General features: G+C 35.5%; 1 protein-coding gene across 15 annotated transcripts in view; it reads left to right on the top strand.

Moving 5' to 3' along the window:
* Positions 1 to 24,343, top strand: part of dock9b (dedicator of cytokinesis 9b) — a 389,040-nt gene that overhangs the window by 244,457 nt on the left and 120,240 nt on the right. For all 15 annotated transcript variants that reach the window (XM_039744596.1, XM_039744605.1, XM_039744606.1 and 12 more), the window contains exons 13-23: positions 109 to 231; positions 821 to 903; positions 4,068 to 4,190; positions 6,309 to 6,388; positions 6,758 to 6,945; positions 7,615 to 7,680; positions 13,133 to 13,225; positions 13,567 to 13,690; positions 22,618 to 22,742; positions 23,288 to 23,374; positions 23,610 to 23,699. In XM_039744596.1, coding sequence (XP_039600530.1) covers positions 109 to 231; positions 821 to 903; positions 4,068 to 4,190; positions 6,309 to 6,388; positions 6,758 to 6,945; positions 7,615 to 7,680; positions 13,133 to 13,225; positions 13,567 to 13,690; positions 22,618 to 22,742; positions 23,288 to 23,374; positions 23,610 to 23,699 — 1,182 coding nt within the window. The remainder of the gene's footprint in view (positions 1 to 108; positions 232 to 820; positions 904 to 4,067; positions 4,191 to 6,308; positions 6,389 to 6,757; positions 6,946 to 7,614; positions 7,681 to 13,132; positions 13,226 to 13,566; positions 13,691 to 22,617; positions 22,743 to 23,287; positions 23,375 to 23,609; positions 23,700 to 24,343) is intronic.

Raw genomic sequence — 24,343 nt, 5'->3', positions numbered from 1 at the left:
ATTTGTTGTATTTGTGCTACATTTTATAGAAGTTTTAATGTATTAATCATTTTGAAAATATTGGATCTTTTCAAGTTATATTTTGTTTTTTTTTTTTGCTTTCTTCAGGGTATATTCTCAGTAATGTCTCCACATCCTGATATTTTCCTGGTGGCTAGAATTGAAAAAGTGCTACAGGGAAGCATCACACATTGTGCTGAGCCATATACAAAAAGTAGTGATTCTATAAAGGTATCCTCCTTATATGTTAATCTGATGTTTTATGTTATGAATGGATAGCTTAACAAAGACAGCTTTTATCTGGTCTTTAACTGTACACAGTATCAGAATGTTGAATTTCATGCATTTGTAGTAATTGACGTTTTACCTGTTTGGTTCTGTGCTTCAGCTTTTTATTGGAACCAGTTTCCTTTTAGAGAGCAATTTTCTGTTGTTAAAGTCTGGAAGAATGTGACATTTTGCCTAACCCTAAATTGAGCTTTTGTTGTATTTTGAGTAAGTTGCAGAATATTTAAAAAAGCATTGAACTTAAGTAAGATCAGAAAAAAAATCTGCTTATTATCTAGCAGAAACCTGATAATCTCAAAGCCTATATATTTTTCATGTTTTATTTCTGCCACAGTAAAACATAATTACTTTCATTAGTGAAAAAGAGGCCATCAAGTCCATAATGTCTAGAGATTCTATTTAAACACCTCCATTCGTTACTTGTTCTGTAAAATATGTTTGCCTAAAAGAGATACACAGAAGTATTTTTTTTTTAATTATTGAAACATGACTTTCAAAGACCCATATAAAACAAAGGTTCTTCTTTTTATAGGCTGCTCAGAAAGTGCTTAAAAATGCCAAAGTTGCATGTAGCAGGCTAGGACAGTACAGGATGCCATTTGCATGGGCTGCAAGGTAAATATTTTTTGTTTTTTTGTTTTGCTTTTTGTTATCAAGTTTAAAAAAAAAAATCTGTTTATCAAAAATTTTATTTTGTCTTTCTTTTTAATAACCAATGTATTTTAAAAATATTTGACATTCTGTTAGGAACTTTTTGCGTTTGACAGTACTGTACTTTTATTATTGCCACTTTTACTACTACTTTACTACTACACTTCCCCCTCCCCTTGGCCCGCAACCTCTGTCTCAGATTAGCGTCAATATATCACTCCTGCAAGCAAAATATGATTCTAAGCGGGATGAGAGAAGTCACAAAATTTACCAGAATGTTCAAGCAAATTACAGTATATAAAAAAAAATGATTTAAATCTGTTAAGTAATTCGCTCGTTTGCTAGGTAAGTGAAGGTAAGGTACATGCCCTGAGGCTGGCGCATGAGTGAGGAGGGCCCCATGCCGTTGTCCTTGGCCTGCAGCTTCTCTCTCGGATTTGTGCAAAATAAATTGGTACTATGAGTCACAAAATCAACCGGAATGTTCAAGCAAATTATTGATAAAAACCTGATCTAAATCCATTAAGTAGTTCTCTCGCGAAAGCAGATTGACATACAGACAGACATTTAATTTTTTATTTATATTATATATATATATATATATATAATATATGAGGGGGATCCAAAAACTCCTGGAATTAGTCAATAACACATGTGTAGGATGTAGTTACTGACTATGCCACTAACTATTGTGTGCCTGAATATATGTTTAATCAGTCCACAAAGTGGCATCGTGCTAAGTTAATGGACTGTGTATTTCTGGCATTTATTCTACAGTCATGCGGGTGATTTCAGCAGTTTTTTTTTTCTCTAAGCCACCAGGAGAGATTATCAAGAGACAATGATGATCACATTTTTGACATTGACAAAGTTATTGATAAAGAGTTTGTTCTACACAAACAGAATGTTTATCAATGACATTACACTGAAGTCCAGAGACATCTACAGGAAGCATCATGGAAAAAAAAAAATGTTTTAAGCCATTGCACATGCAAAACTGCATTATGCACCATGACAGTGCACCTGCACACACCACATTATCAGTCAAAGCATTTTTGATCATAAACAATGTGGTTGTTTCTTTGCACCTCTTGTGTTCACCAGATCTTGTTCTCCAGAGACTTCTATTTATTTCCAATAAAATTGAGACTGAAAGGAAGAAGATGTGCTACTGTGGAAGAAATACAGGAAAACTCACCAGAGGCTCTAGATCAGGGGTCTTCAACCTTTTTTCCCCGGAGAGCTACTTTTACAAAATGAAAATGGCTGAGAGCTACTCATGTTTTCTAAAGTTTATTCTCATAGCTTATTTCAATCCAAACAAACTGAATAAGCTTGTTTTGCCTGAACATTTACAAAATGTTGGTGTCCACAACTCACATTTTGTATTAAAACATCACAAAAAATATTTCGTTCACCAGCAAGTGCATTTTGTATGTCTGTATGCATTTTCTAGTGTATCTCACACTATTGAATTAAAACATGAATGCTGTCAAAACAAAACATTGCAATTACAAATACATAGATATTACTTATTCATTTGTAATTTTGTTACATCTAACTTTTTCACTTCATAAGAGTATTCACATGTCCAGTAGCATGTGTGATGTGTTTTTTAGTTAGTGAGATGACTGGCACTGCATGGAGTCAACAAGAGAGGTGTATGATGGGAGTGTAGCCACTTAGATTTGCTCCTATGGAGTCGTTTAAATGTTCATCTGTCAGTCTTGATCTGAACTTTAGTTTCATGACATTCATGTCAGAAAAGGCAGACTTACAGAGGTATGTAGACCCAAACAAAGCAGACATTTTCAGAGCTGCTTGTTGAAGATTCTTATAAGTTATCTGGTTCTACTAAGCTCCAGAAATGCGGAGAATGATGTTGTAACTTTAACTGCGCATTATTTTGAAGGTTCACTAATATACAATATATAAAATCCAATGTCTGTCTGTCTGTCTATATGTCTGTCCGCTTTTCACGAGAGAACTACTTAACGGATTTAGATCTGATTTTTATCGATAATTTGCTTGAACATTCCTGTTGATTTTACGACTTCTCTCATTTTGCTATGTATCATAATTTGCTTGCAGTACCGATTTATTTGTGCGAATCCAAGAAACATGCAGCGGGCCTAGGGGAGGGGCCTTTCTCACTCGCTCGCCAGCTTCGGAGCGTATTCTTCAACTCCGCTTAGCACGCGAACGAGAGAACAATTGAACTCAACTTTGTTTGATATTTAAAATAAAGTGTTTCTTAGGTCTTGATGAGTTTGAGTCCAGATATTCTCCTAAGTGTATGCCACATTGAAAAGATAGATTGCAATTCAGATTGTGGATCGTGATATTGTGTTAAAAAAGATCATGATATAATATTTTGGAAAGATCGCCCACCCCTAATTTGACTAATCAAGTTTTCAGATTTATGTAGGATTCATTAACCCTTTGGCGAGCTATATGGAAAGGGGTTGCGAGTTACTGGTAGGTCGCGTGCGACGTGTTGGAGATATTGTAACAAGAAATAATATCAAGAATGGGAGAAGCATTGGGACACGTGTAATGCATCTCAATTAAATTATTCTGAATATGATTAAAATGGAATTTTCTGAAAGTTTTATAATAAAGATCTTTTAACAATTCTGTGAATTTTTGGGTTCTCCCTCATAGATATGATATGTAATAATAATAATGAAGTGAAGCTGTGTGCTTTTCTTTGTAGGTTATGTAGTTAAGTATATGGCCTATGTCATTTTGATACAATACAATATATACTTTTATACTCCCAATCTATGCACAGGCTAATCATAAATAAATGTTGTATCTTATAACATGCATTGTTTGCTAGGAGAAAAATTAAACCCTCACAATTATAGCAGTATAAGGGAACACATTGTATAATTTATTTTATTTATTTAAGTTTTTAATTTCCCAGCAGAGCATTCTGGCATTTAGATTGTCAGTACAGTACAAGAGCAAAGTATATATTCATCAGTGGAAAACATTCTTTAAATAAAAGTACCAAAAAAAAGCACATTTTGGATTGTGCTACAGGTTGCATAATAAAAAATGATTATGGTCTATTAAGTTAAGCAGCCATTTCATTATCTGAAGATTTTGTATTTCCATTTCAGGCCTTTATTTAAAGATACACAGGGAACTCTGGACAAAGCCAACAGATTTTCTGCACTCTATAGACAGGACAGCAATAAGCTTTCCAATGAAGACATGTTGAAACTTCTAACAGATTTCAGAAAGTGAGTAAAGTAATATATATTTTTAATAAAGGCATTTTTTAAATTATTTTTACTTTCAGTACCTAGCTAAACATATTAGAAATAAACTATGTTCTGCACTGATGTTTACTGTTTCTTCTGTAGCTTATATTACAGTTGTAGAGATTGTTTAAACAGATGACCCATAAATTGCACATTTGCTTTTACAGGATAAGTTAGCTATTGTTAAAATTGAAATTGCTTTTAGTTATTCATGCATTTGTCCTAGAAACCTAGAAGTAAAGCATTACTTATAACATTTAAAAATCTCTTTGCCACAGTGTTCTGTAGAGAATTAGAGCAAACATTAAACAAAGGCTTTAACTTTCTGAACATGTTCACTTAGGAGCAGACAGTTACAGAGTATTGTTTGAGATGATGTTTTGGCAGACATATTGGAAAAATGTATATATTGTTTTTGCAAAAATATAATGCATCTTTCTCAAATTGTATAGTTTGTATTAACATCAGCAATAATATGTCCACCTCTAAACAATCAGAAATATTTAGTCTTGTGCCTGAAACTGTGTGAGGCAGAATACACCAATCAGAAACTGCAACAGATTGAAGATATGAGTACAGTACAAGACTTAACATCATTGAGACAGGAGGAAAATATAGAGTGAAGCTACAGCAAGGCTAAAACGGTGATTGATAATGAATTTATGGAAAACGTAAAATAATGAATTCTATGTATGATTAGCTTAGCTATAGAGATTGGTGCTTGTCGCTTCCTCTGCTGGAAAACATAAGATGCTTTCCCACAGGAGTATCTTTTTTTTTAGGAGCTGGAGACTTTTTACAAACTCAGAAACTTTTGTTGCATTCCCACCACAGGATTGCTGGCCAATGGTATTTCCTGGTACTTTTTTTAGCTTTTACTCAAGAGTATGTACTTTTCATTCAACTATGCACTATAATGGGTGGTGCTCAAGCAATCAATTGTTCTGATTGGTTAAACACCATCATCTTATAAATCTGCGACCGCCAGATTGCACTGCACTTCACAATGCATCGCTTTTCACAGTTGCCTTCCCGGTGGACCACATCAAAGGTTACAGTTCCTGTTGTGCGGTGGGAACACAACGCATGAATGTGGTCAGGGACAACAAGTGGCCCAGGCCCTACACTGTACAGGAGCTCATTGATTTCTGAAAGCAAAATCCCTGCCGTAGTAAATTGCCTATAGAAATGTCTGAGGATAAACAGATTTTGTCCCCACAAAGCCATTACGTATGCTGCTTAGGTACGGTCTAACAACATACCATAATCAGCCTTACAGCTCTGAAGACATTTTTCTGTTTTCTGAAATTAAAATGGAAAAAGCAATTGAAGTCAGAAGTTTCAAATGGACAACTTTAATGAAAGTAAGTTTATTGATCTTGCAACAGCACATTACTCCAAGTGAAGGTGTGAAAATTGCGCACAGATGTTTTCATAGGGTCTTCATTTGGTGTTAGGGATACCATAAACACTTTCTTCATTTTACTTTCACATCCCAGATATAAGTATCTTCAAAAATTTTAAGGCTTCTTTTTTATGTTTGCCCTAGTGCCTCTAGACAACTATTTTAAGGAGAATCAGATTTTTTTCATTTTTAAATTATAATAGATCACTACATAACATACGTTTCTGGGGAAAATGTTTGTTTCCCACCATCTTCAAAAAATAACTTCATCTTCTAAAATTCCTAACTTATCATTTGAGCAATGTAAAATATAATTAAGGGTGACTTGGCAGTGCTGTGGTTAACACTGTTGCCTCTTAACCCAGGAAAGCTGCATTTGAACCCTGCTGCAGACAGTTTATTTGTGGAGGTTTCACTCTTTTGCCATTTCTATTTGGGTTTGCTCCAAATACTTTCTTCTATATCACAAAGAACATGAAGGTTAGTTTACTAGATGATTCTGAATTGCTACTGGGTATATCCTGCTCACCTTTTGTGGTGCTTCATTTCTTGCAAGTAATTCTTCTTCTGCAATTTTAAACAGGCATTAAATAGGTTTAGAAAATGGATGAGGGTAATCATTAAAAACAATGTTTACAGTATATAACTATATCTTTTATTCATGTAATTTTTTATCATTGTTTTATTGTTAGACCTGAGAAGATGTCCAAGCTCCCAGTTATCTTGGGAAATCTGGATGTCACCATTGATAATGTGGCTCCTGATTTAACAAGTAAGTAAATAACTCATACTATTGAACCTCTTTTCACTTGTTTTGGTCAGTGTGTTCTAATTACACATATGTTTTTGTTGTAATCACAAATGATCTTGTCTTATATCAGAAGTTAGTAAAATAAAGTGTGCTTGCCATGTGTTCCACAATGGACTAATGCTGTTCTGAAAATCAAAATTATTTAACACTTTATTTTAGCAGCTCTATTTAGAAAAAAAGAGAAGTCTGAGGATTTCATAAGATATGCAGTTTGACCATTCACATTTTTTTCCTAATGTAAACAATGTATTTACTTTGGAATAAACAAAATGACTTTAGGGAGTATTTTATTCACCAATGTAAAATTAAAATATTACTTTTTTAACCTAGATTGTGTTACCTCTTCGTACATTCCAGTCAAGCAGTTTGAAACCAATGGCAAAATGAATATCATGTTTGAAGTAGAGGAGTTTGTTCCCTACCTGCCTAAATATTCCCAGCCATTTACTATTTACAACAATCACCTCTATGTTTACCCTAAGCACTTGAAGTATGATAACCAGAAATCTTTTGCAAAGGTGATGTATAAAATTGAATTTTCTCTTTATTTACAGTAATGCATGACACCATACAGTAGTGTAGATTTCTGTTAAAGTAGAAGTTTTATCAGTACATAACATGAAAAAGTAACTAATCTTAATAACCAATCTTTCTTTCTTAAAAGGAAAGTATATGGGCTCATTTTATTGCTTCTAGGTGTATGACTTAGCTATATAATATATATATATATAATATATATATATATATATATATATTATATTTTACAGTTTAAAAACATTAGTGTAGTTTCGCTGTATGTATTTTTTAAATAAACTGTGCCAAAAAAGCATTGTTTTACTGTGCTATTAACTGTTTGTCATGTTTACAATTCCATAAAGTTTTTGTTTTTTTTTTTGTTTTCCACACAGTTTTTCTTTACAATTTTAATGCATAGAATGAAGTAGCTTGTTTTATTGTTGGTAGCAAAACAAACATAATGTTTGTAGATCACTGGAGTGCCACCATATATTTGATTGTGGATCACATGCAGCCTTGTACAGGTTTATCATTTCACCAATATTAGAAGTTGCACAGTGGTGTTTTATAATTATGTGACAAAATTTCAGTTTCTTGAAATAATATGTGAGAAAGTTTACTGTTCAAAGAGGGTGAACTTTCCCTTTAAACCCACTGTTGTATCTTTTTAGGCAAGGAACATTGCAGTCTGTGTTGAGTTCAGAGATACTGATGAAGAAGATGCACAATCACTAAAGGTTTGTATTGTATAGTGACTGTAATTTTACTTTTTTGATAAAATCAGGAAATCATTCCTGAACTTCAGGCTGTTTGGATATATCAGTGCATTTATTGCCAGAAAAAAACAGTAAGAAAGGTTATATAATGTAAAAATGGATGTGATCTTTCTTTTGAAAAAAAAAACATGCAAAAAGCATCAGCCGTTAGTGAATGATGGTGTTTTGAAAGAGTAAATGCATCCAATGGCAGAATTATAATTTGTCCTGTGTCACACAGTAGGACGTGAGAAGTATTTATTAAGCGTCCCACTGTACACCTACTCACAGCTAGGAGCAGGAATTCACGTTTCAGAATGAATAAAGTCACAATTTTATGGCAACCCAAGTCACAAAATGGCTCTCGCAAAGGTATTCTGTTGTTTCCATAGAGACTGTAATGACAATTTAGTTTTCTGATACTAATGATAAGGCTTCACCACTAAAAATTATGATAATAATCATCATCATCATCATCATCTAAGTAGTATGGAAAATAGAAGAAGCAAAAACATAATAATAATGTAAGATATTGTGCTAAGCTACATGAAATTACTGCCACTTTACAACAACATCAAGAAAATTACTGTAAAATACAGCAAGGTAGAAAAGTTCAAGACACTCACACTGAATGGCATTGAAGCCCAATAAGAGACACATTTATTTAGCAATGAGTGAGTCATAGCTGTACTTTCAGAGGACTCGACTTACTTCAGTTATGGCCATGGGAAACACCTCATAAATGAGCAGTTCCTGAAACTAGTCATGACTTGCTCTGTTTCTGAACTGAGGTTCACTCTTCCAGTGTTCCAGATTGTCTTCCAGAACCATATGCCAGATTCATGTCCCTTTCTGTGATCCTCCCCTTATCTTCTTTAAAGTACTATTTATCTAATACTCAGAGCTGTAATGTAAATATTCCAGGGTTTCGTGAAATGCAGAGTTCTGTGTACAAATTTGCATCCATGTCCACCTATATGTTGATACTGCTTACAATTTACATATGTGTGCTTATCCACACTTCAGGCAATAAACTGTATGTGCATGCTGTCAGTAACACCAACAACTCTAGGAATACCAGAAATTTGAATGAATTTGGAGAAATGTATTTAACTACAGTATATATTTACCCCACATGTTGTAAGATTGTTCAAGTAATGGATGGTTGTGGCATACTTCAATCATCAATATTGGAAAGCTGCATTTTCACTGTGGTCAAAAAAACATGATGTTACAACACTTTCATTTCATTTAGGCTGGCAGTGCATGACTTCTCTGCTTAAATGAAGTGATCTAAGTTCGTAAATGAACAAGATTTGTTACGAATATTATTCCGTCTCTGTAAAAGCAATACCTTTACAAGTTAACAAGTCAAAAACATTCGGCCTTTCTTAAGATATGTGTGCTGAACTCTGCCTGAATGTCCTTTTCTGGCACATCATAGTGAGTTAAGACAGATCACAAGCTCTCCTAAATCCTTGTGAAGTTAGCAATAGTTACCCAAGTTAAAAAAAAAAAAAATGATACAACGGTTTTAATCCTCATCCTAAGAGTAGGACCACATATGCATTGCTTTAATGGCACATGTTGAATGGTATGAAATTCTTGGATGAATCAGACCTAATTTTGAATAACAGAAGTTTTTAGCTCTATTAGGAAACCCTTATCACAGTAAACAAATTGAATACTCAATTCTATACTGGAGGATAAGCAGAGATTAACTGAGCTTCTCTTTACCTGTATATAATTGAGTTGTACTAATACTGTACTTATTTTTTGTTTTAGAAAATATGAATTACAGTGCATCCAGAAAGTATTCACTACGCATCACTTTTTCCACATTTTGTTATGTTACAGCCTTATTCCAAAATGGATTAAATTCATTTTTTTCCTCAGAATTCTACACACAACACCCCATAATGACAATGTGAAAAAGTTTACTTGAGATTTTTGCAAATTTATTAAAAATAAAAAAATTGAGAAATCACATATACATAAGTATTCACAGCCTTTGCCATGAAGCTTAAAATTGAGCTCAGGTGCATCCTGTTTCCCCTGACCATCTTTGAGATGTTTCTGCAGCTTAATTGGAGTCCACCTGTGGTAAATTCAGTTGATTTGACATGATTTGGAAAGGCACACACCTGTCTATATAAGGTCCCACAGTTGACAGTTCATGTCAGAGCACAAACCAAGCATGAAGTCAAAGGAACTGTCTGTAGACCTCCAAGACAGGATTGTCTCGAGGCACAAATATGGGGAAGGTTACAGAAAAATGACTGCTGCTTTGAAGGTCCCAATGAGCACAATGGCCTCCATCATCCGTTAGTGGAAGAAGTTCGAAACCACCAGGACACTTCCTAGAGCTGACCGGCCATCTATACTGAGTGATCAGGGGAGAAGGGCCTTAGTCAGGGAGGTGACCAAGAACCCGATGGTCAATCTGTCAGAGATCCAGAGGTCCTCTGTGGAGAGAGGAGAACCTTCCAGAAGGACAACCATCTCTGCAGCAATCCACCAATCAGGCCTGTATGGTAGAGTGGCCAGACGGAAGCCACTCCTTACTAAAAGGCACATGACTTGAGGCTAACATTGCTGCCAAAGGTGCATCGACAAAGTATTGAGCAAAGGCTGTGAATACTTATGTGATTTCTCAGTTTTTTTTATTTTTAATAAATTTGCAAAAACCTCAAGTAAACTTTTTTCACGTTGTCATTATGGGGTGTTGTGTGTAGAATTCTGAGGAAAACAATGAATTTAATCCATTTTTGAATAAGGCTGTAACATAACAAAATGTGGAAAAAGTGATGCGCTGTGAATACTTTCCAGTTGCACTGTATGTAAAAAGTTTTACTAGTGTATTGCTAAGCATATTTTTTTACATGAAGAACAATATATAGTTTTCTGATTTTAATTAAATGCATTTTTTTTTCAATTTATGTTTAGAGCTCCACTAACCCCCAGTCACATCATCCTGATTTTTTTTAATTTCAGGAAAATATTCCTTGTCAGTTTATTATAAGGCATGCTCTTTGGCCACTGGGCCAATTTACACTCACCAGTCAATATGTGCTAGGATCCAAACCCAGACTCCTGAAACTATCATGCCGAATGGTATTAGTTGGGTTTTAAGATGCCTGGCTCCAGTATGGATAGACTTTACATTATATACCTGGTATTGTGCAGCTAACACATAATCACATTGTTATTGTGGTTTACCAGATGCAGTTGAATGTTAAAACAATCAGTCAGTCAGTGTGTATTTATTATAGCACATTCCAAGAGGGCACTATCACATTTTTTTAACTATTCTAAAACAGCATTATACAACAACAAGAATTAAAGTATTAAATTAATTTATATGAGAGTAGTGTATATGCAGGTAAATCAATTAATAAAAGGGAGATAAAGTCTGACAAAGACAAGAATATTTTAAATATTGTATAAGAATTAATGAGTACAGTAATTAAAAGAAGGTCTGTAAAACCTGGGCCTTAATAATCAGTTGTTTAAGGATTTCAGACTCTTTATGTAGGAGCAAGATATATGGGAAGTGAATTGAATATTAAATTCTTCCTATTAAAAAAAATCATCATGAAATAGTGAAGATTTGGTCAATTTAGGATCAACAAGTGCCATTCTAATACAGTATTTCAGGAAACCTTATATTTTGTTTTTATTTCTAACATGCTGGTTCACCATTTTCCTACACTGAAAGTTAATAGGTACAGTCATATGAAAATGTTTGGGAACCCCTCTTAATTCTTTGGATTTTTGTTTATCATTGGCTGAGCTTTCAAAGTAGCAACTGCCTTGTAATATATGACATGCCTTATGGAAACAGTAGTATTTCAGCAGTGACATTAAGTTTATTGGATTAACAGAAAATATGCAATATGCATCATTACAAAATTAGACAGGTGCATAAATGTGGGCACCCCAACAGAGATAATATATCAATACTTAGTTGAGCCTCCTTTTGTAAATATGACAGCCTCTAGACGCCTCCTATAGCCTTTGAGGAGTGTCTGGATTCTGGATGGAGGTATTTTTGACCAGTCTTCCATACAAAATCTCTCCAGTTCAGTTAAATTTGATGGCTGGTGAGCATGGACAGCCTGCTTCAAATCATCCCATAGATTTTCAATGATTTTTAAGTCAGGGGACTGTGACGGCCATTTCAGAACATTGTACTTCTCCCTCTGCATGAATGCCTTTGTAGATTTCGAACTGTGTTTTGGGTCGTTGTCTTGTTGGAATATCCATCCCCTGCGTAACTTCAACTTTGTGACTGATGCTTGAACATTATCCTTAAGAATTTGTTGATATTGGGTTGAATTCATCCGACCCTTGACTTTAACAAGGGCCCCAGTCCCTAAACTAGCCACGCAGCCCCACAGCATGATGGAACCTCCACCAAGTTTGACAGTAGGTAGCAGGTGATTTTCTTTGAATGCGATGTTCTTCTTCTGCCATGCAAAGCGCTTTTTGTTGTGACCAAATAACTCAGTTTGTATCTCATCAGTCCAAAGCATTTTGTTCCAAAATGATTTTGGCTTGTCTAAATGAGCATTTTCATATAACAAGCGACTCTGTTTGTGGCATGAGTGTAGAAAGGGCTTCTTTCTCATCACCCTGCCATACAGATGGAACTCTGGAAGTAGCAACTCTGCGTGTGGCCTTCCATTTCCTGATTACATTCCTTACAGTTGAAACTGATGGTTTAAACCTCTGAGATAGCTTTTTGTAGTCATTCCCTAAACCATGATACTGAACAATCTTTATTTTCAGATCTTTTGAGAGTTGCTTTGGGGATCCCAAGTTGTCACTCTTCAGGGGAGAGTCAAAGGGAAGCACAACTTGCAGTTGACCACCTTAAATACCTTTCCTCATGATTGGACACACCTGTCTATGAAGTTCAAGGCTTAACGAGCTAATCTAACCAATTTGGTGTTGCAAGTAATCAGTATTGAGCAGTCACATGCATTTAAATGAGCAAAATTACAAGGGTACCCAAAATTTTTGCACAGCCAGTTTTTCACATTTGATTTAATTTCATACAACTAAATACTGCTTCACTAAAAATCTTTGTTCGGAAAAAAACCCAATATTCAGATGTTCCTAGGAAATGAAAAACATACCACTATTATCTTTTTTGTTGAAAGCAGAGTAAGTTATTATGCATGCTGAGAGGGGTTCCCAAACGTTTTCATATGACTGTATGTGATGAATCTGAAAGTCCATCTGTATTACTCTTGGAACTTGTTTACTTCCAGTTTTTTAGCAGGAATAATTAAGTCATAACAATAATGTACTTTTCCCACTAGTTTATTTGTCATTTAAAAAGGGTTACATTAAACTTAAATTAATATTTTAGTTGTCCTTATAGGGCTGATTTCTGAAAATGCTGACCATTCCCTTTCTCCTTTTCTAGTGTATCTACGGTAGACCAGGTGGACTCACTCTTACGAAAAGTGCATTTGCTGCAGTTTTGCATCACCAGCAAAACCCAGAATTCTATGATGAGGTAAATTGTCTCAAATTTAGAGTAAAAACTTTCTTTCAGTTAAACTCCAGTTTAAATTTTTTAGGTGTATTGCATGAAACAAATAAATACTGTGTTTAATTAAATCAGAAAAGCATTAATAAACATTATCTTAAAACTGTCATAATGATGCAGTTACTGGGAAATATGCATGGTACTAATAAGTAAAAGAAGAATTGTCATAAATGTCATACTTAAGTCAAGAATGGTGTCCAGGTACCATTTGAATCCTAATCATAAATGTTTTCCAATAGTTTGTTGACTTGTATTATATTAAGAGTTTATTGTATTACTATAGTATATTATTGTGTTTTATTCTCTAGATAAAAATTGAGCTTCCAACCCAACTCAATGAAAAGCATCACTTGCTCTTCACATTCTACCATGTCAGCTGTGATAATACCACTAAAGGAAGTACAAAGAAAAAAGATGTGGTTGAAACTCAAGGTAGATTAAGATTGCTTTTACATATGATTTTTATTTTCAGTATTTTTAATGCTCATCTTTGTAGGATGAGCCAGAGTATCTGTTGAAAAATACACATGGGTCATATGTGCAAACTTGTCATACTTTCTGCTAAAGACTGTGATTTGAACTCGTATCTCAGGAGCTGTGCAGCACCAGTACTGTTCACTGCAAAACTGTGCTACCCACCTTTTTAATCTGTGAAATAATCTGCTTAAGTATGATATCTGCCTTGGGCTCAATCATCTATTAGATTTTGAATCAGATTTTCCATTTCTTAAGTTATATTCTCACAGCAAACCAGAAAAAAAATTTTCTCTTCATTAATACAGTGCAGTACCATCACCAGTGAGCATGATGATATCTAGAACAAAGCATGCTTTAAACAAAAAGGCATTGTGGTTAAAGATCAGAAGCAATAATGCATTTTGTGCATGTGCTAACTTAAAATTATCATAAAATGTTGGTGAGGAATCAATACCTGCTAAGTAAGTAAGGCAGAACTAAAATAAGATTGCTGTTGGTGGACAGAAATTGATTGGTAATAACAATATGAAAAATGGGTATTTGCAAAAATGCCCTAATAATAGACAGATATACTGTGTTACAAAACACACATTGCTAGACATTGCATTTGAGGAGTTAAGCATGAATTGCTCACTCAGTAATGTCTTTGTGTGTGTGTGTGTGTATATATATATATATATATATATATATATATATACACACACACATATATATATATATATATATATATATATATGTATATATATATATATATATATATATATATATATATATATATATATATATATATATATATATATATATATATATATATACACATATATATATATATATATATATATATATACACACATATATACATATACACAGTGCATCCAGAAAGTAAAGTATTCACAGCGCATCACTTTTTCCCCATTTTGTTATGTTACAGCCTTATTCCAAAATGGATTAAATTCATTTTTTCCTCAGAATTCTACACACAACACCTCATAATGACAACGTGAAAAAAGTTTACTTGAGGATTTTGCAAATTTATTAAAAAAAAAAACTGAGAAATCACATGTACATAAATATTCACAGCCTTTGCCATGAAGCTCAAAATTGAGCTCAGGTGCATCCTGTTTTCCCAGATCATCCTTGAGATGTTTATGCAGCTTAATTGGAGTCCACCTGTGGTAAATTCAGTTGATTGGACATGATTTGGAAAGGCACACACCTGTCTATATAAGGTCCCACAGTTGACAATTCATGTCAGAGTACAAACCAAGCATGAAGTCAAAGGAATTGTCTGTAGACCTCCGAGACAGGATTGTCTCGAGGCACAAATCTGGGGAAGGTTACAGAAAAATTTCTGCTGCTTTGAAGGTCCCAATGAGCACATTGGCCTCCATCATCTGTAAATGGAAAAAGTTTGAAACCACCAGGACTCTTCCTAGAGCTGACCGGCCATCTAAACTGAGCGATCGGGGGAGAAGGGCCTTAGTCAGAGATGTGACCAAGAACCCGATGTTCACTCTGTCAGAGCTCCAGAGGTCCTCTGTGGAAAGAGCAGAGCCTTCCAGAAGGACAACCATCTCTTCAGCAATCCACCAATCAGGCCTGTATGGTAGAGTGGCCAGACAGAAGCCACTCCTTCGTAAAAGGCACATGGCAACCCGCCTGGATTTTGCAAAAAAGCACCTGAAGGACTCTCAGACCATGAGAAACTAAATTCTCTGGCCTGATGAGACAAAGATTGAACTCTTTGGTGTGAATGCCAAGCGTCACGTTTGGAGGAAACCAGGCACTGCTCATCACCAGGCCAATACTATCATGCTGTGGGGATGTTTTTCAGTGGCAGGAACTGGGAGACTAGTCAGGATAAAGGGAAAGATGACTGCAGCAATGTACAGAGACATCCTGGTTGAAAACCTGCTCCAGAGTGCTCTTGACCTCAGACTGGGGCGATGGTTCATCTTTCAGCAGGACAACGACCCTAAGCACACACCCAAGATATCAAAGGAGTGGCTTCAGGACAACTGTGTGAATGTCCTTGAGTGGCCCAGACTTGAATCCGATTGAAGATCTCTGGAGAGATCTTAAAATGGCTGTGCACCGATGCTTCCCATCCAACCTGATGGAACTTGAGAGGTGCTGCAAAGAGGAATGAGCAAAACTGGCCAAGGATAGGTGTGCCAAGCTTGTGGCATCATATTCAAAAAGACTTGAGGCTGTAATTGCTGCCAAAGGTGCATCGACAAAGTATTGAGCAAAGGCTGTGAATACTTATGTGATTTCTCAGTTTTTTTATTTTTAATAAATTTGCAAAAACCTCAAGTAAACTTTTTTCACGTTGTCATTATGGGGTGTGGTGTGTAGAATTCTAAGGAAAAAAATGAATTTAATAAATTTTGGAATAAGGCTGTAACATAACAAAATGTGGAAAAAGTGATGCACTGTGAATACTTGAATACTTTCCGGATGCACTGTGTGTGTGTGTGTGTATGTATGTGTGTGTGTGTGTGTGTGTATATATATATATATATATATATATATATATATATATATATATATATATAGTGGACTTGACCCAGACACAGACAGGCGGACATGTTGTTAATCCTCACCACACGTTTATTTACAATACTATTTACAATTAATAATGGTCTCTCAGACCCAGTCAGTGCACAACCCCCCAAATACTCAGTCCTGACCACACAAATGCCTCTTCTCGGGCCACCTCCACACCTCTCCTGTGCTTTGTCCTTTCGCCTCCCGACTCCAGCCCTGAATGAATGGAGACGGCCCCTTTTATCCAATTCCCGGATGAGCACCAGGTGTTCCCGGCATTCCTCCCTTGGCCACGCCCCAGCGTGGCGGAAGTGCCGGCTGTCCTCCCAGCAGCTCTCCGGGTGTCGTCCTAAATCTTCCCCCCAGCACTTCCGCCACACCAGGACCCAAGGCATTGGGGCGCCTCCTGGCGGTGACCACGGGCCCCTACAGGGTGGAGCTTCCATTCCCTGAACCCGTGGCCCCTAAAGCAACCAGGAAGGCAGCCCCCACGTGATCCCAGATGGGTGCACACCCACTTCCGGTCTTCCAAGGCATCCTGGCCGGGTCATCGCCCCTGGCATCCACGACAATATATATAACTGTTTGAACTATTGACCTGGTCAATATTTGGTACACTTATACTACGTGATGTCTGCTATCCGCATTGATTGACCTCCAAGGTTATTCCTCTTTTTATTTTTATTTTATTTTATTGTAGAATCAACTCTTGGCATAAATGATAAAGGTAGTTTAAATTCTTCAGTTCCACCCCTGGGGGTAAACGTTAACATTATACAAAGTTACTGTCTGTTTTACCTGCATTTTTATCACTCTTTAATTTAATATTGTTTTTTATCAGTATGTTGCTGCTGGAGTATGTGAATTTCCCCTTGGGATTAATAAAGTATCTATCTATCTATCTGTCTGTCTATCTATCTATCCATCCATCCATCTATCTGTATGATTTCCATGAATAAAAAATGATGCACATACACTAACATTCCTTGAGCTGTTTACACAGCCTATATAAGCTGACTTATTGAGCAGTATTTGAGTTACCTAGTCTGTCCAGTTATCCTACAAATTCTTCTCTTCCACAGTCTGGAACTTTGGACATTTTTGTCGTTGAGACATATTTTCTCATTGCATTCACAACCATTACAATCCACCTCTTTTTCTACTTCCATTAGTCTCAATGTGCACCTCTTCACTGTACCATTCTCTGCCTTTCACTCCACATATCAGGCTAGTAAAGTGTTGTTTTCTTCAGCACGTGATTAATTGGCTACACAACAACCTATTCTGTCTTCTCTGCACTTGTCTTCTTTGTTCTGCTTCTCCGTGGAACTCTACATATCCACCTGATTATTCCTATCCTTTTCTTGTTTAACTATCTCATGTCCTGCTTACATTGATCTTTTTTCATTCTAATATACCATACCACTGTTTGCACAGTCTGCATAATTTTTCTCCCTTCAGTGCTTTAGATGCTATTTTGATGAGACAAATAAATGTGTGACGCAAAGTAAAGCACATAATGGAGTAGGACATTGTCAAAGTGTGTCTGTTGAAAGAAGCATATCAGATTTTTACCATATTTGAGCTTTGTCGAACATTGCAGCAGTTGAACCTTGTGAAATAAAAGAAAAACCCAGGATGTGGAGAACCTTATTGGCTGTTTTATCATAACTTCCTTTTAGCAAGTCATGCACATTTAATATTAAAAATAGAGTATGAAGACAGGAGGTGGTGAGAAAACCTTGGCAAAGTGGCCCTAGCAATTGTATAATTAGCTTTTTAGATTAAATTATTTTGGAGACTTAATTCTGACAAATTCTGTTGTTTACCTTAATATCTTTCTTTTCGGTCAAAAGTGTGACAACATTAACAAGTTGGAATGTTTAACTTGTTAAAAATTCAAAACTCTATAACCGAGATTCATAAGTGTAAACTGTTTATTAGGGGTTACAGGTGGTGTATTCCTTTAATAATGGATTCAACCTTTTCTGTTTAAACTATTCATCTGTTGTGGCAGATGGCTGGGGCCCTTGCCCAGCCAGGATGCTTCTACAATGGATGGAACACTAGAGAGCAACCCTCCTGGGTTGGTGTAGCACCATGGAATCCTACAGGGCTGATCTCTGCAGGAATACTCTGGGAAACTCTTAAGGCATTCTTAAGAGGACAGATTATCTCATATCTTTCCCACAGAAATAAATCCAAAGCCAAGAAAGTAGCAGAGATAAAAAGCGAAATTACTAAAATAGATGAAGAACATGCCTGACTACCAAGAGAGACTCTACATTGGAGGAGGCAGGCTCTACATTCAGAATTAAACCTCTTGACAACTAAAGAAACTGAACAACTAATTTACAAATCCAGACATCATTACTATGAACATGGAGAGAAGGCTAATAAGCTTTTAGCTCAACAAATTCACAAGCAAGAAGTGCGCAACGCAATCTCGGTAATTACTAACACGAACGGAGATAAAATCATCGAACACAAAAATATAATGCACACTTTCAGAGACTACTATAAATCCCTATATACTACTGAGTTTAAAGGAGACAATACACAATCTAATGCATTTCTGGATACATTACAGATACCACAAATAGACGCTTTTAGTGTGGAGGAACTTGATAAACCTCTGGCGTTATCAAAATTACTAGATGCTACAAAGTTACTCCAAGGCAGAAAAGCAGCAGGCCCTGATGGCTACCCTGCAGAGTTTTACAAGAAATTCTCCGCTCAGCTAGCTCCCCTCCTATTAGCAACATTTACAGAAGCCAGAGTTAACCAATTTCTTCCACAAACCTTTCGCCAAGCATTAATCACTGTCTTTCCAAAACAAAATAAGGACTTATTACAATGTGCATCATACAGACCAATTTCACTTCTGAGTAACAACGTTAAAATACTCTCTAAAATCATAGCCAGAAGGATGGAGAAAGTGCTCCCCTCTGTAATAACACAAGACCAAACTGGATTTATTAGGGGCCGGCACTTATATTGAAATCTTCAACGCCTGTTTAATGTAATATACTCACCAACTAAATCAAACACCCCAGAAATATTACTATCATTGGATGCAGAAAACGCATTCGACATGATTGAATGGAAATACCTTTTTACTACATTGGAGAAGTTTGGGTATGGCCCGAACATTTCTGCATGGATTAAATTACTGTATACTAACTCAGAAGCTTCAGTTTGCATCAATAACATTTGCTCAGACTACTTTAAACTAGAACGTGGCACTAGACAAGGATGCCCCTTGTCACCACTTCTGTTTGCGATTGCCATTGAACCACTGGCAATCACTGTCGAAATACTGATCAGATAAAGGAGATTAGCAGAGAAGAACTGGAACAGAAAATCTCATTATATGCAGATGATATGGTACTGTATATTTCGGACCCAGAAAATTCTGTGCCTGCAGCACTCACAGAATTTAAAAAGATCTCTGGTCTCAGAATTAATCTGAATAAAAGTGTACTCTTTCCAGTGAATTCTCAAGCATATAATATTAGATTAGATACCCTACCTTTTATCACTGCAGAACAGTTTAAATACCTACAGAAAATCTCATTATATGCAGATGATATGGTACTGTATATTTCAGACACAGAAAATTCTGTGCCTGCAGCACTCACAGAATTTAAAAAGATCTCTGGTCTCAGAATTAATCTGAATAAAAGTGTACTCTTTCCAGTGAATTCTCAAGCATATAATATTAGATTAGATACCCTACCTTTTATCACTGCAGAACAGTTTAAATACCTAGGGGTAAACATCACAAGTAAACATAAAGCTCTATATCAGCAAAATTTTGCCATCTGCATGGAAAAAATTAAAGAAGACTTGCATAGATGGTCAACCCTTCATCTCACACTAGCTGGAAGAATTAACACTGTTAAGATGAATATTCTTCCTAAGCTCCTTTTTTATTTCAAAACATCCCAATATACATTAATAAATCATTCTTTAAGCATTTAGATTGAACAATAACCTCATTTATTTGGAATTCAAAACATCCACGCATCAAAAGAGCGACCCTACAAAGACAAAAGGCAGAAGGTGGCATGGCTCTACCTAACTTCCAGTTTTATTACTGGGCAGCAAATATACAGGCGATAAGAACCTGGACACAAATAGAAGAACATACACAGGCTTGGACCGCAATAGAAGTAAAATCCTGCAGTACTTCTTTGTATTCTTTGCTCTGTGCTCCAATAAACACACGTTATCGGCAATACACTAATAACCCAATTGTGCTCCACTCACTTAGAATCTGGAACCAATGTAGAAAGCATTTTAAGACGGAGAAGCTTCTATCTGTCGCACCTCTGCAAGAGAACCACCTCTTTCAACCTTCACAAACATATGCAGTTTTTAATATCTGGAAAAAATTTGGAATTAACTTGTTTAGAGATCTTTATATAGACAACATCTTTGGATCCTATGAACAATTACATTCCAAATGTAACATTCCAGCTACACATTTCTTTCACTATCTTCAAATCAGGAACTTTGTTAAACAGAACCTTCCAGATTATTCTCATCTTGCAGCCTCATCCATGCTGGAAAAAATATTGCTCAATCTCAAGGACTTAGACTCCATCTCTACAATATATAAAATCATTTTACAATCCCTCCCTTTCAAAGATCCAAGAGGACACTGGGAAAAAGATCTCTCAATTAATATATCAGAAAAGGAGTGGAAAGTAGCAATGCAGAGAATTCACTCGAACTCCATATGTGCAAAGCATACAATTATACAACTCAAAATTATATATCGAGCACATCTGTCTCGACTAAAACTCTCCAAAATGTTTCTAGGGCATGATCCAACCTGCGAGCGCTGCAACCAAGTCCCAGCCTCACTAGGTCAAATGTTCTGGGCCTGCACCAAATTAACATTATTCTGGACAAAAATTTTTACTTACCTTTCAGATAGCCTTGGACTCACAATCCCTCCTAACCCATTAACAGCTGTATTTGGGGTTCTTCCAGAGGGGCTTAAAGTGTAAAAGACAAACAAATTGTGATTGCATTCACTACACTCTTGGCACGTAGACTCATTCTGATAAACTAGAAGAACCCAAACTCTCCTCTTTTAAGTAGTGGGAAACCGATGTGTTATATTATTTGAAATTGGAAAAAATCAAATACTCAGTTAGAGGATCCGTACAGACTTTTTTCAGAACATGGCAGGATCTAATCAGTAATATTTTAAAATAAGTTCATAAAGCACAGAGAATTTATTAATTTAGGTATGTTTACAAGCCTTAAAATTTAACGCGGCTTGGCTTGCTCTCTCTCTCAGGGCTGGGGATCGATCTGTTCTTAACTCAATTTTTCTTTTTGTAAAAACTTGATTGCTTTGTATGGATTGTAATAAAATTAAAAAAAAAAAAAAAAGGAATCCTACAGGGCTTCATGGGAGTTGGAGTTTGGTACAGCCCTGTTGGGTGCCATCAGGGGGTGTCTGCAGGAACTGCAAGTTCCACCAGAAGGAGATTACAGGACACTTCCAGGTGCTCTATAAAAGGAGCCGCCTCACTCCATTTAGGGAGTCAGAGTCGGAAGGAAGAGAGAGGGAGAGAAATGAAGCCTCCCAGAAGAGGAGTAGAGGCAGAAGGAAAAAGAATCAGACAAGACAAAGAAAGAAAAAAGAAAAGTGTGCATATTATAATTTCTACTGTGCTGTGCTTGTAGGAAACCAGTGAAAAGCATTTCTCCCTTGAAGAAAAAATAAAATTTGTGTCTTGCGTCTCTGTCTGTGTGTCTGGGGTGAGGGAGTTGAACGCCCCCTGCAGGCCACACTGCAGAATTATAATATATTATGATGTAGGTATCAAGGTTTGTTGTAAAAGTTTCTTTTTATGCGTGCTTGGCCTATTTTACATTGTATGCTTACCCTGTAAGCAAGTAAACACCTTTTAAGTCTTCTGTTTCACATGTGTAAAAATAAAGTGACAATTGCATGTTTTTCATCTATCATATACTTAAGTCGTATTTTATTTACTTACTTCCTTCATTTTGAAGATAGAAGTAAATAATAAACAGTGTTTAAAAATTTCTGTTTACAATTTTGACAAATGCCCGGATGAAAATTGTGTCACATTTTTGTCTATGGGTAACACTAGATAAAATGATTTTGGTAGGTCTCTTATTTTTATTCATCATTACTTGTCATTTTTAGTCATACAGTATTTTAGAGTAACTTATGTTTCTTTAGCTGTTGATTTCCTTTCTTAATTACACAAACTTGAAACATTTGATATGTTTTTTTCCATAACTTATTGAGCTTCAGTGTAATATTTTCTGTTTCTTCTCTATAGTTGGGTACTCTTGGATTCCCCTACTAAAAGATGGCCGAGTGCTTATGAATGAGAATCACACCATCCCAGTATCTGCAAATTTACCACCTGGTTATCTGTGCTCTCAGGATTTGGGGATAAGCAAGGTAATCTGTGAATGTGGTATATTATTTACATTTTTGACGGCAATGAGTTTTTCAGATATGAATGGCAAAGTCAACTGAAAATTCAAAATGTATTGTTAAAGTTTTATTAATACATCCTTTGAACATTTATAAAGGAACATCGTAAACTTATTTTAAATACACAAAAACTGGCCTAAACTATACATAATGTTAGAAATACTGAGGTAAATTTCAGTTTACAGTATATCAATTTATACTACAGGACATCCACTGGTGGGCTAAAAAAAAATAAGAATTTTGGGAAAATATACAGTATGTTTAGATTTTTTACAATATATATAAAATCATGTTTAAAATTTTTGTCATTGTGAGTTTTGCATTACTCCCAGAACTATAACCATTAACCATTAAATCTTTTGCTTCAAACTGAGATCATGTCCTGTGTAAGGCTATAAGACGTTAAAGGATATGTTTATCTGCAATACATTTTTTTAGGGTTATTAAATAATTTAATGGTAAATGTTCTTTTTTTAGAAAGTTATGAATTTTATTTACCACTTTTTCAGCATTCGGGTCCAGAAATTAAATGGGTTGATGGAGGAAAACCCTTGTTTAAAATTGGAACTCACTTTGTATCTACAATTTACACTCAGGTCAGTGATTTAAACAGTTGTCTTTAGCAATAAAAATAACTAATGCCAAAGCAAATGTTAACTGTTTGTAAATTAAACATAAAAAATTAGTTTACAAAATTCACTTTTTGTATGTGTTCAATTACTATTATTGGATTGCATTAGAAATAATAATTGTCTTCAGAAAACCAGGATGATAAACTTAACATTATTTCTTGTAATTTAAATTTAGCAGTGTTATTTTTTTCTGCCTTAGGATCAGCACTTGAACAATTTTTTCCAATACTGTCAAAAGACAGAATCAGTATCAGAGGCCCCAGGAGTTGAATTGGTTAAATACTTGAAGGTAAAGCCTATCTTATATAGTAATACGGCTCCATATACAGTGTTATCAAAATGTACAGACCTCTTATGGTTTTTATTAGTGATGCAAAGGTTCAGATCAAAACAGGTTTTTCCTAACATCTTGATATCTACAATATTTTAAGTGACTCACGACTGGGGCCTTTTAAAAATATGTGCCTCAAGTGAAAATAAAAATATGATGGCTTAATCGGTAGTTGTTCAGCATGACATGAACACTCTCACTGCTTCCCTCTTAGCACTGTAAAACTATTTTTACCCACTGTTCTTCCATTTTCACCTCTTTTGTGACACTGTCAAAATAATCAACATAGAGCTCTTTGCATTTGTAGTGTACAACAATATGCAGTTTAAAACTTTTATTTAGTCTGCTTCCACGTCCTGTATAACCTGGAGCACTGGATAGTCAGTTGCTATTGTACAATTTTTGATATTAGATGTCCAATGTAGATAGTGGTTGATAGTATGAGCATTTGTTGCAGATTCTTGTGCAATCTATTGAACTTTTTTTATTTCTTGCTAAGCCTTTATATTAAAATTAATATACCTGATAACTAAGCATGTTGTTTTTGTTAAACCTGTGTAGTACAATGTAATGGAGAAAAAGTAAAAATAAAATATACAGTA

The sequence above is a fragment of the Polypterus senegalus genome, chromosome 2, assembly GCF_016835505.1.
Source record: "Polypterus senegalus isolate Bchr_013 chromosome 2, ASM1683550v1, whole genome shotgun sequence".
Classification (NCBI taxonomy): Eukaryota; Metazoa; Chordata; class Cladistia; order Polypteriformes; family Polypteridae; genus Polypterus; species Polypterus senegalus.
This window is presented reverse-complemented; position numbering and strand designations above follow the sequence as displayed.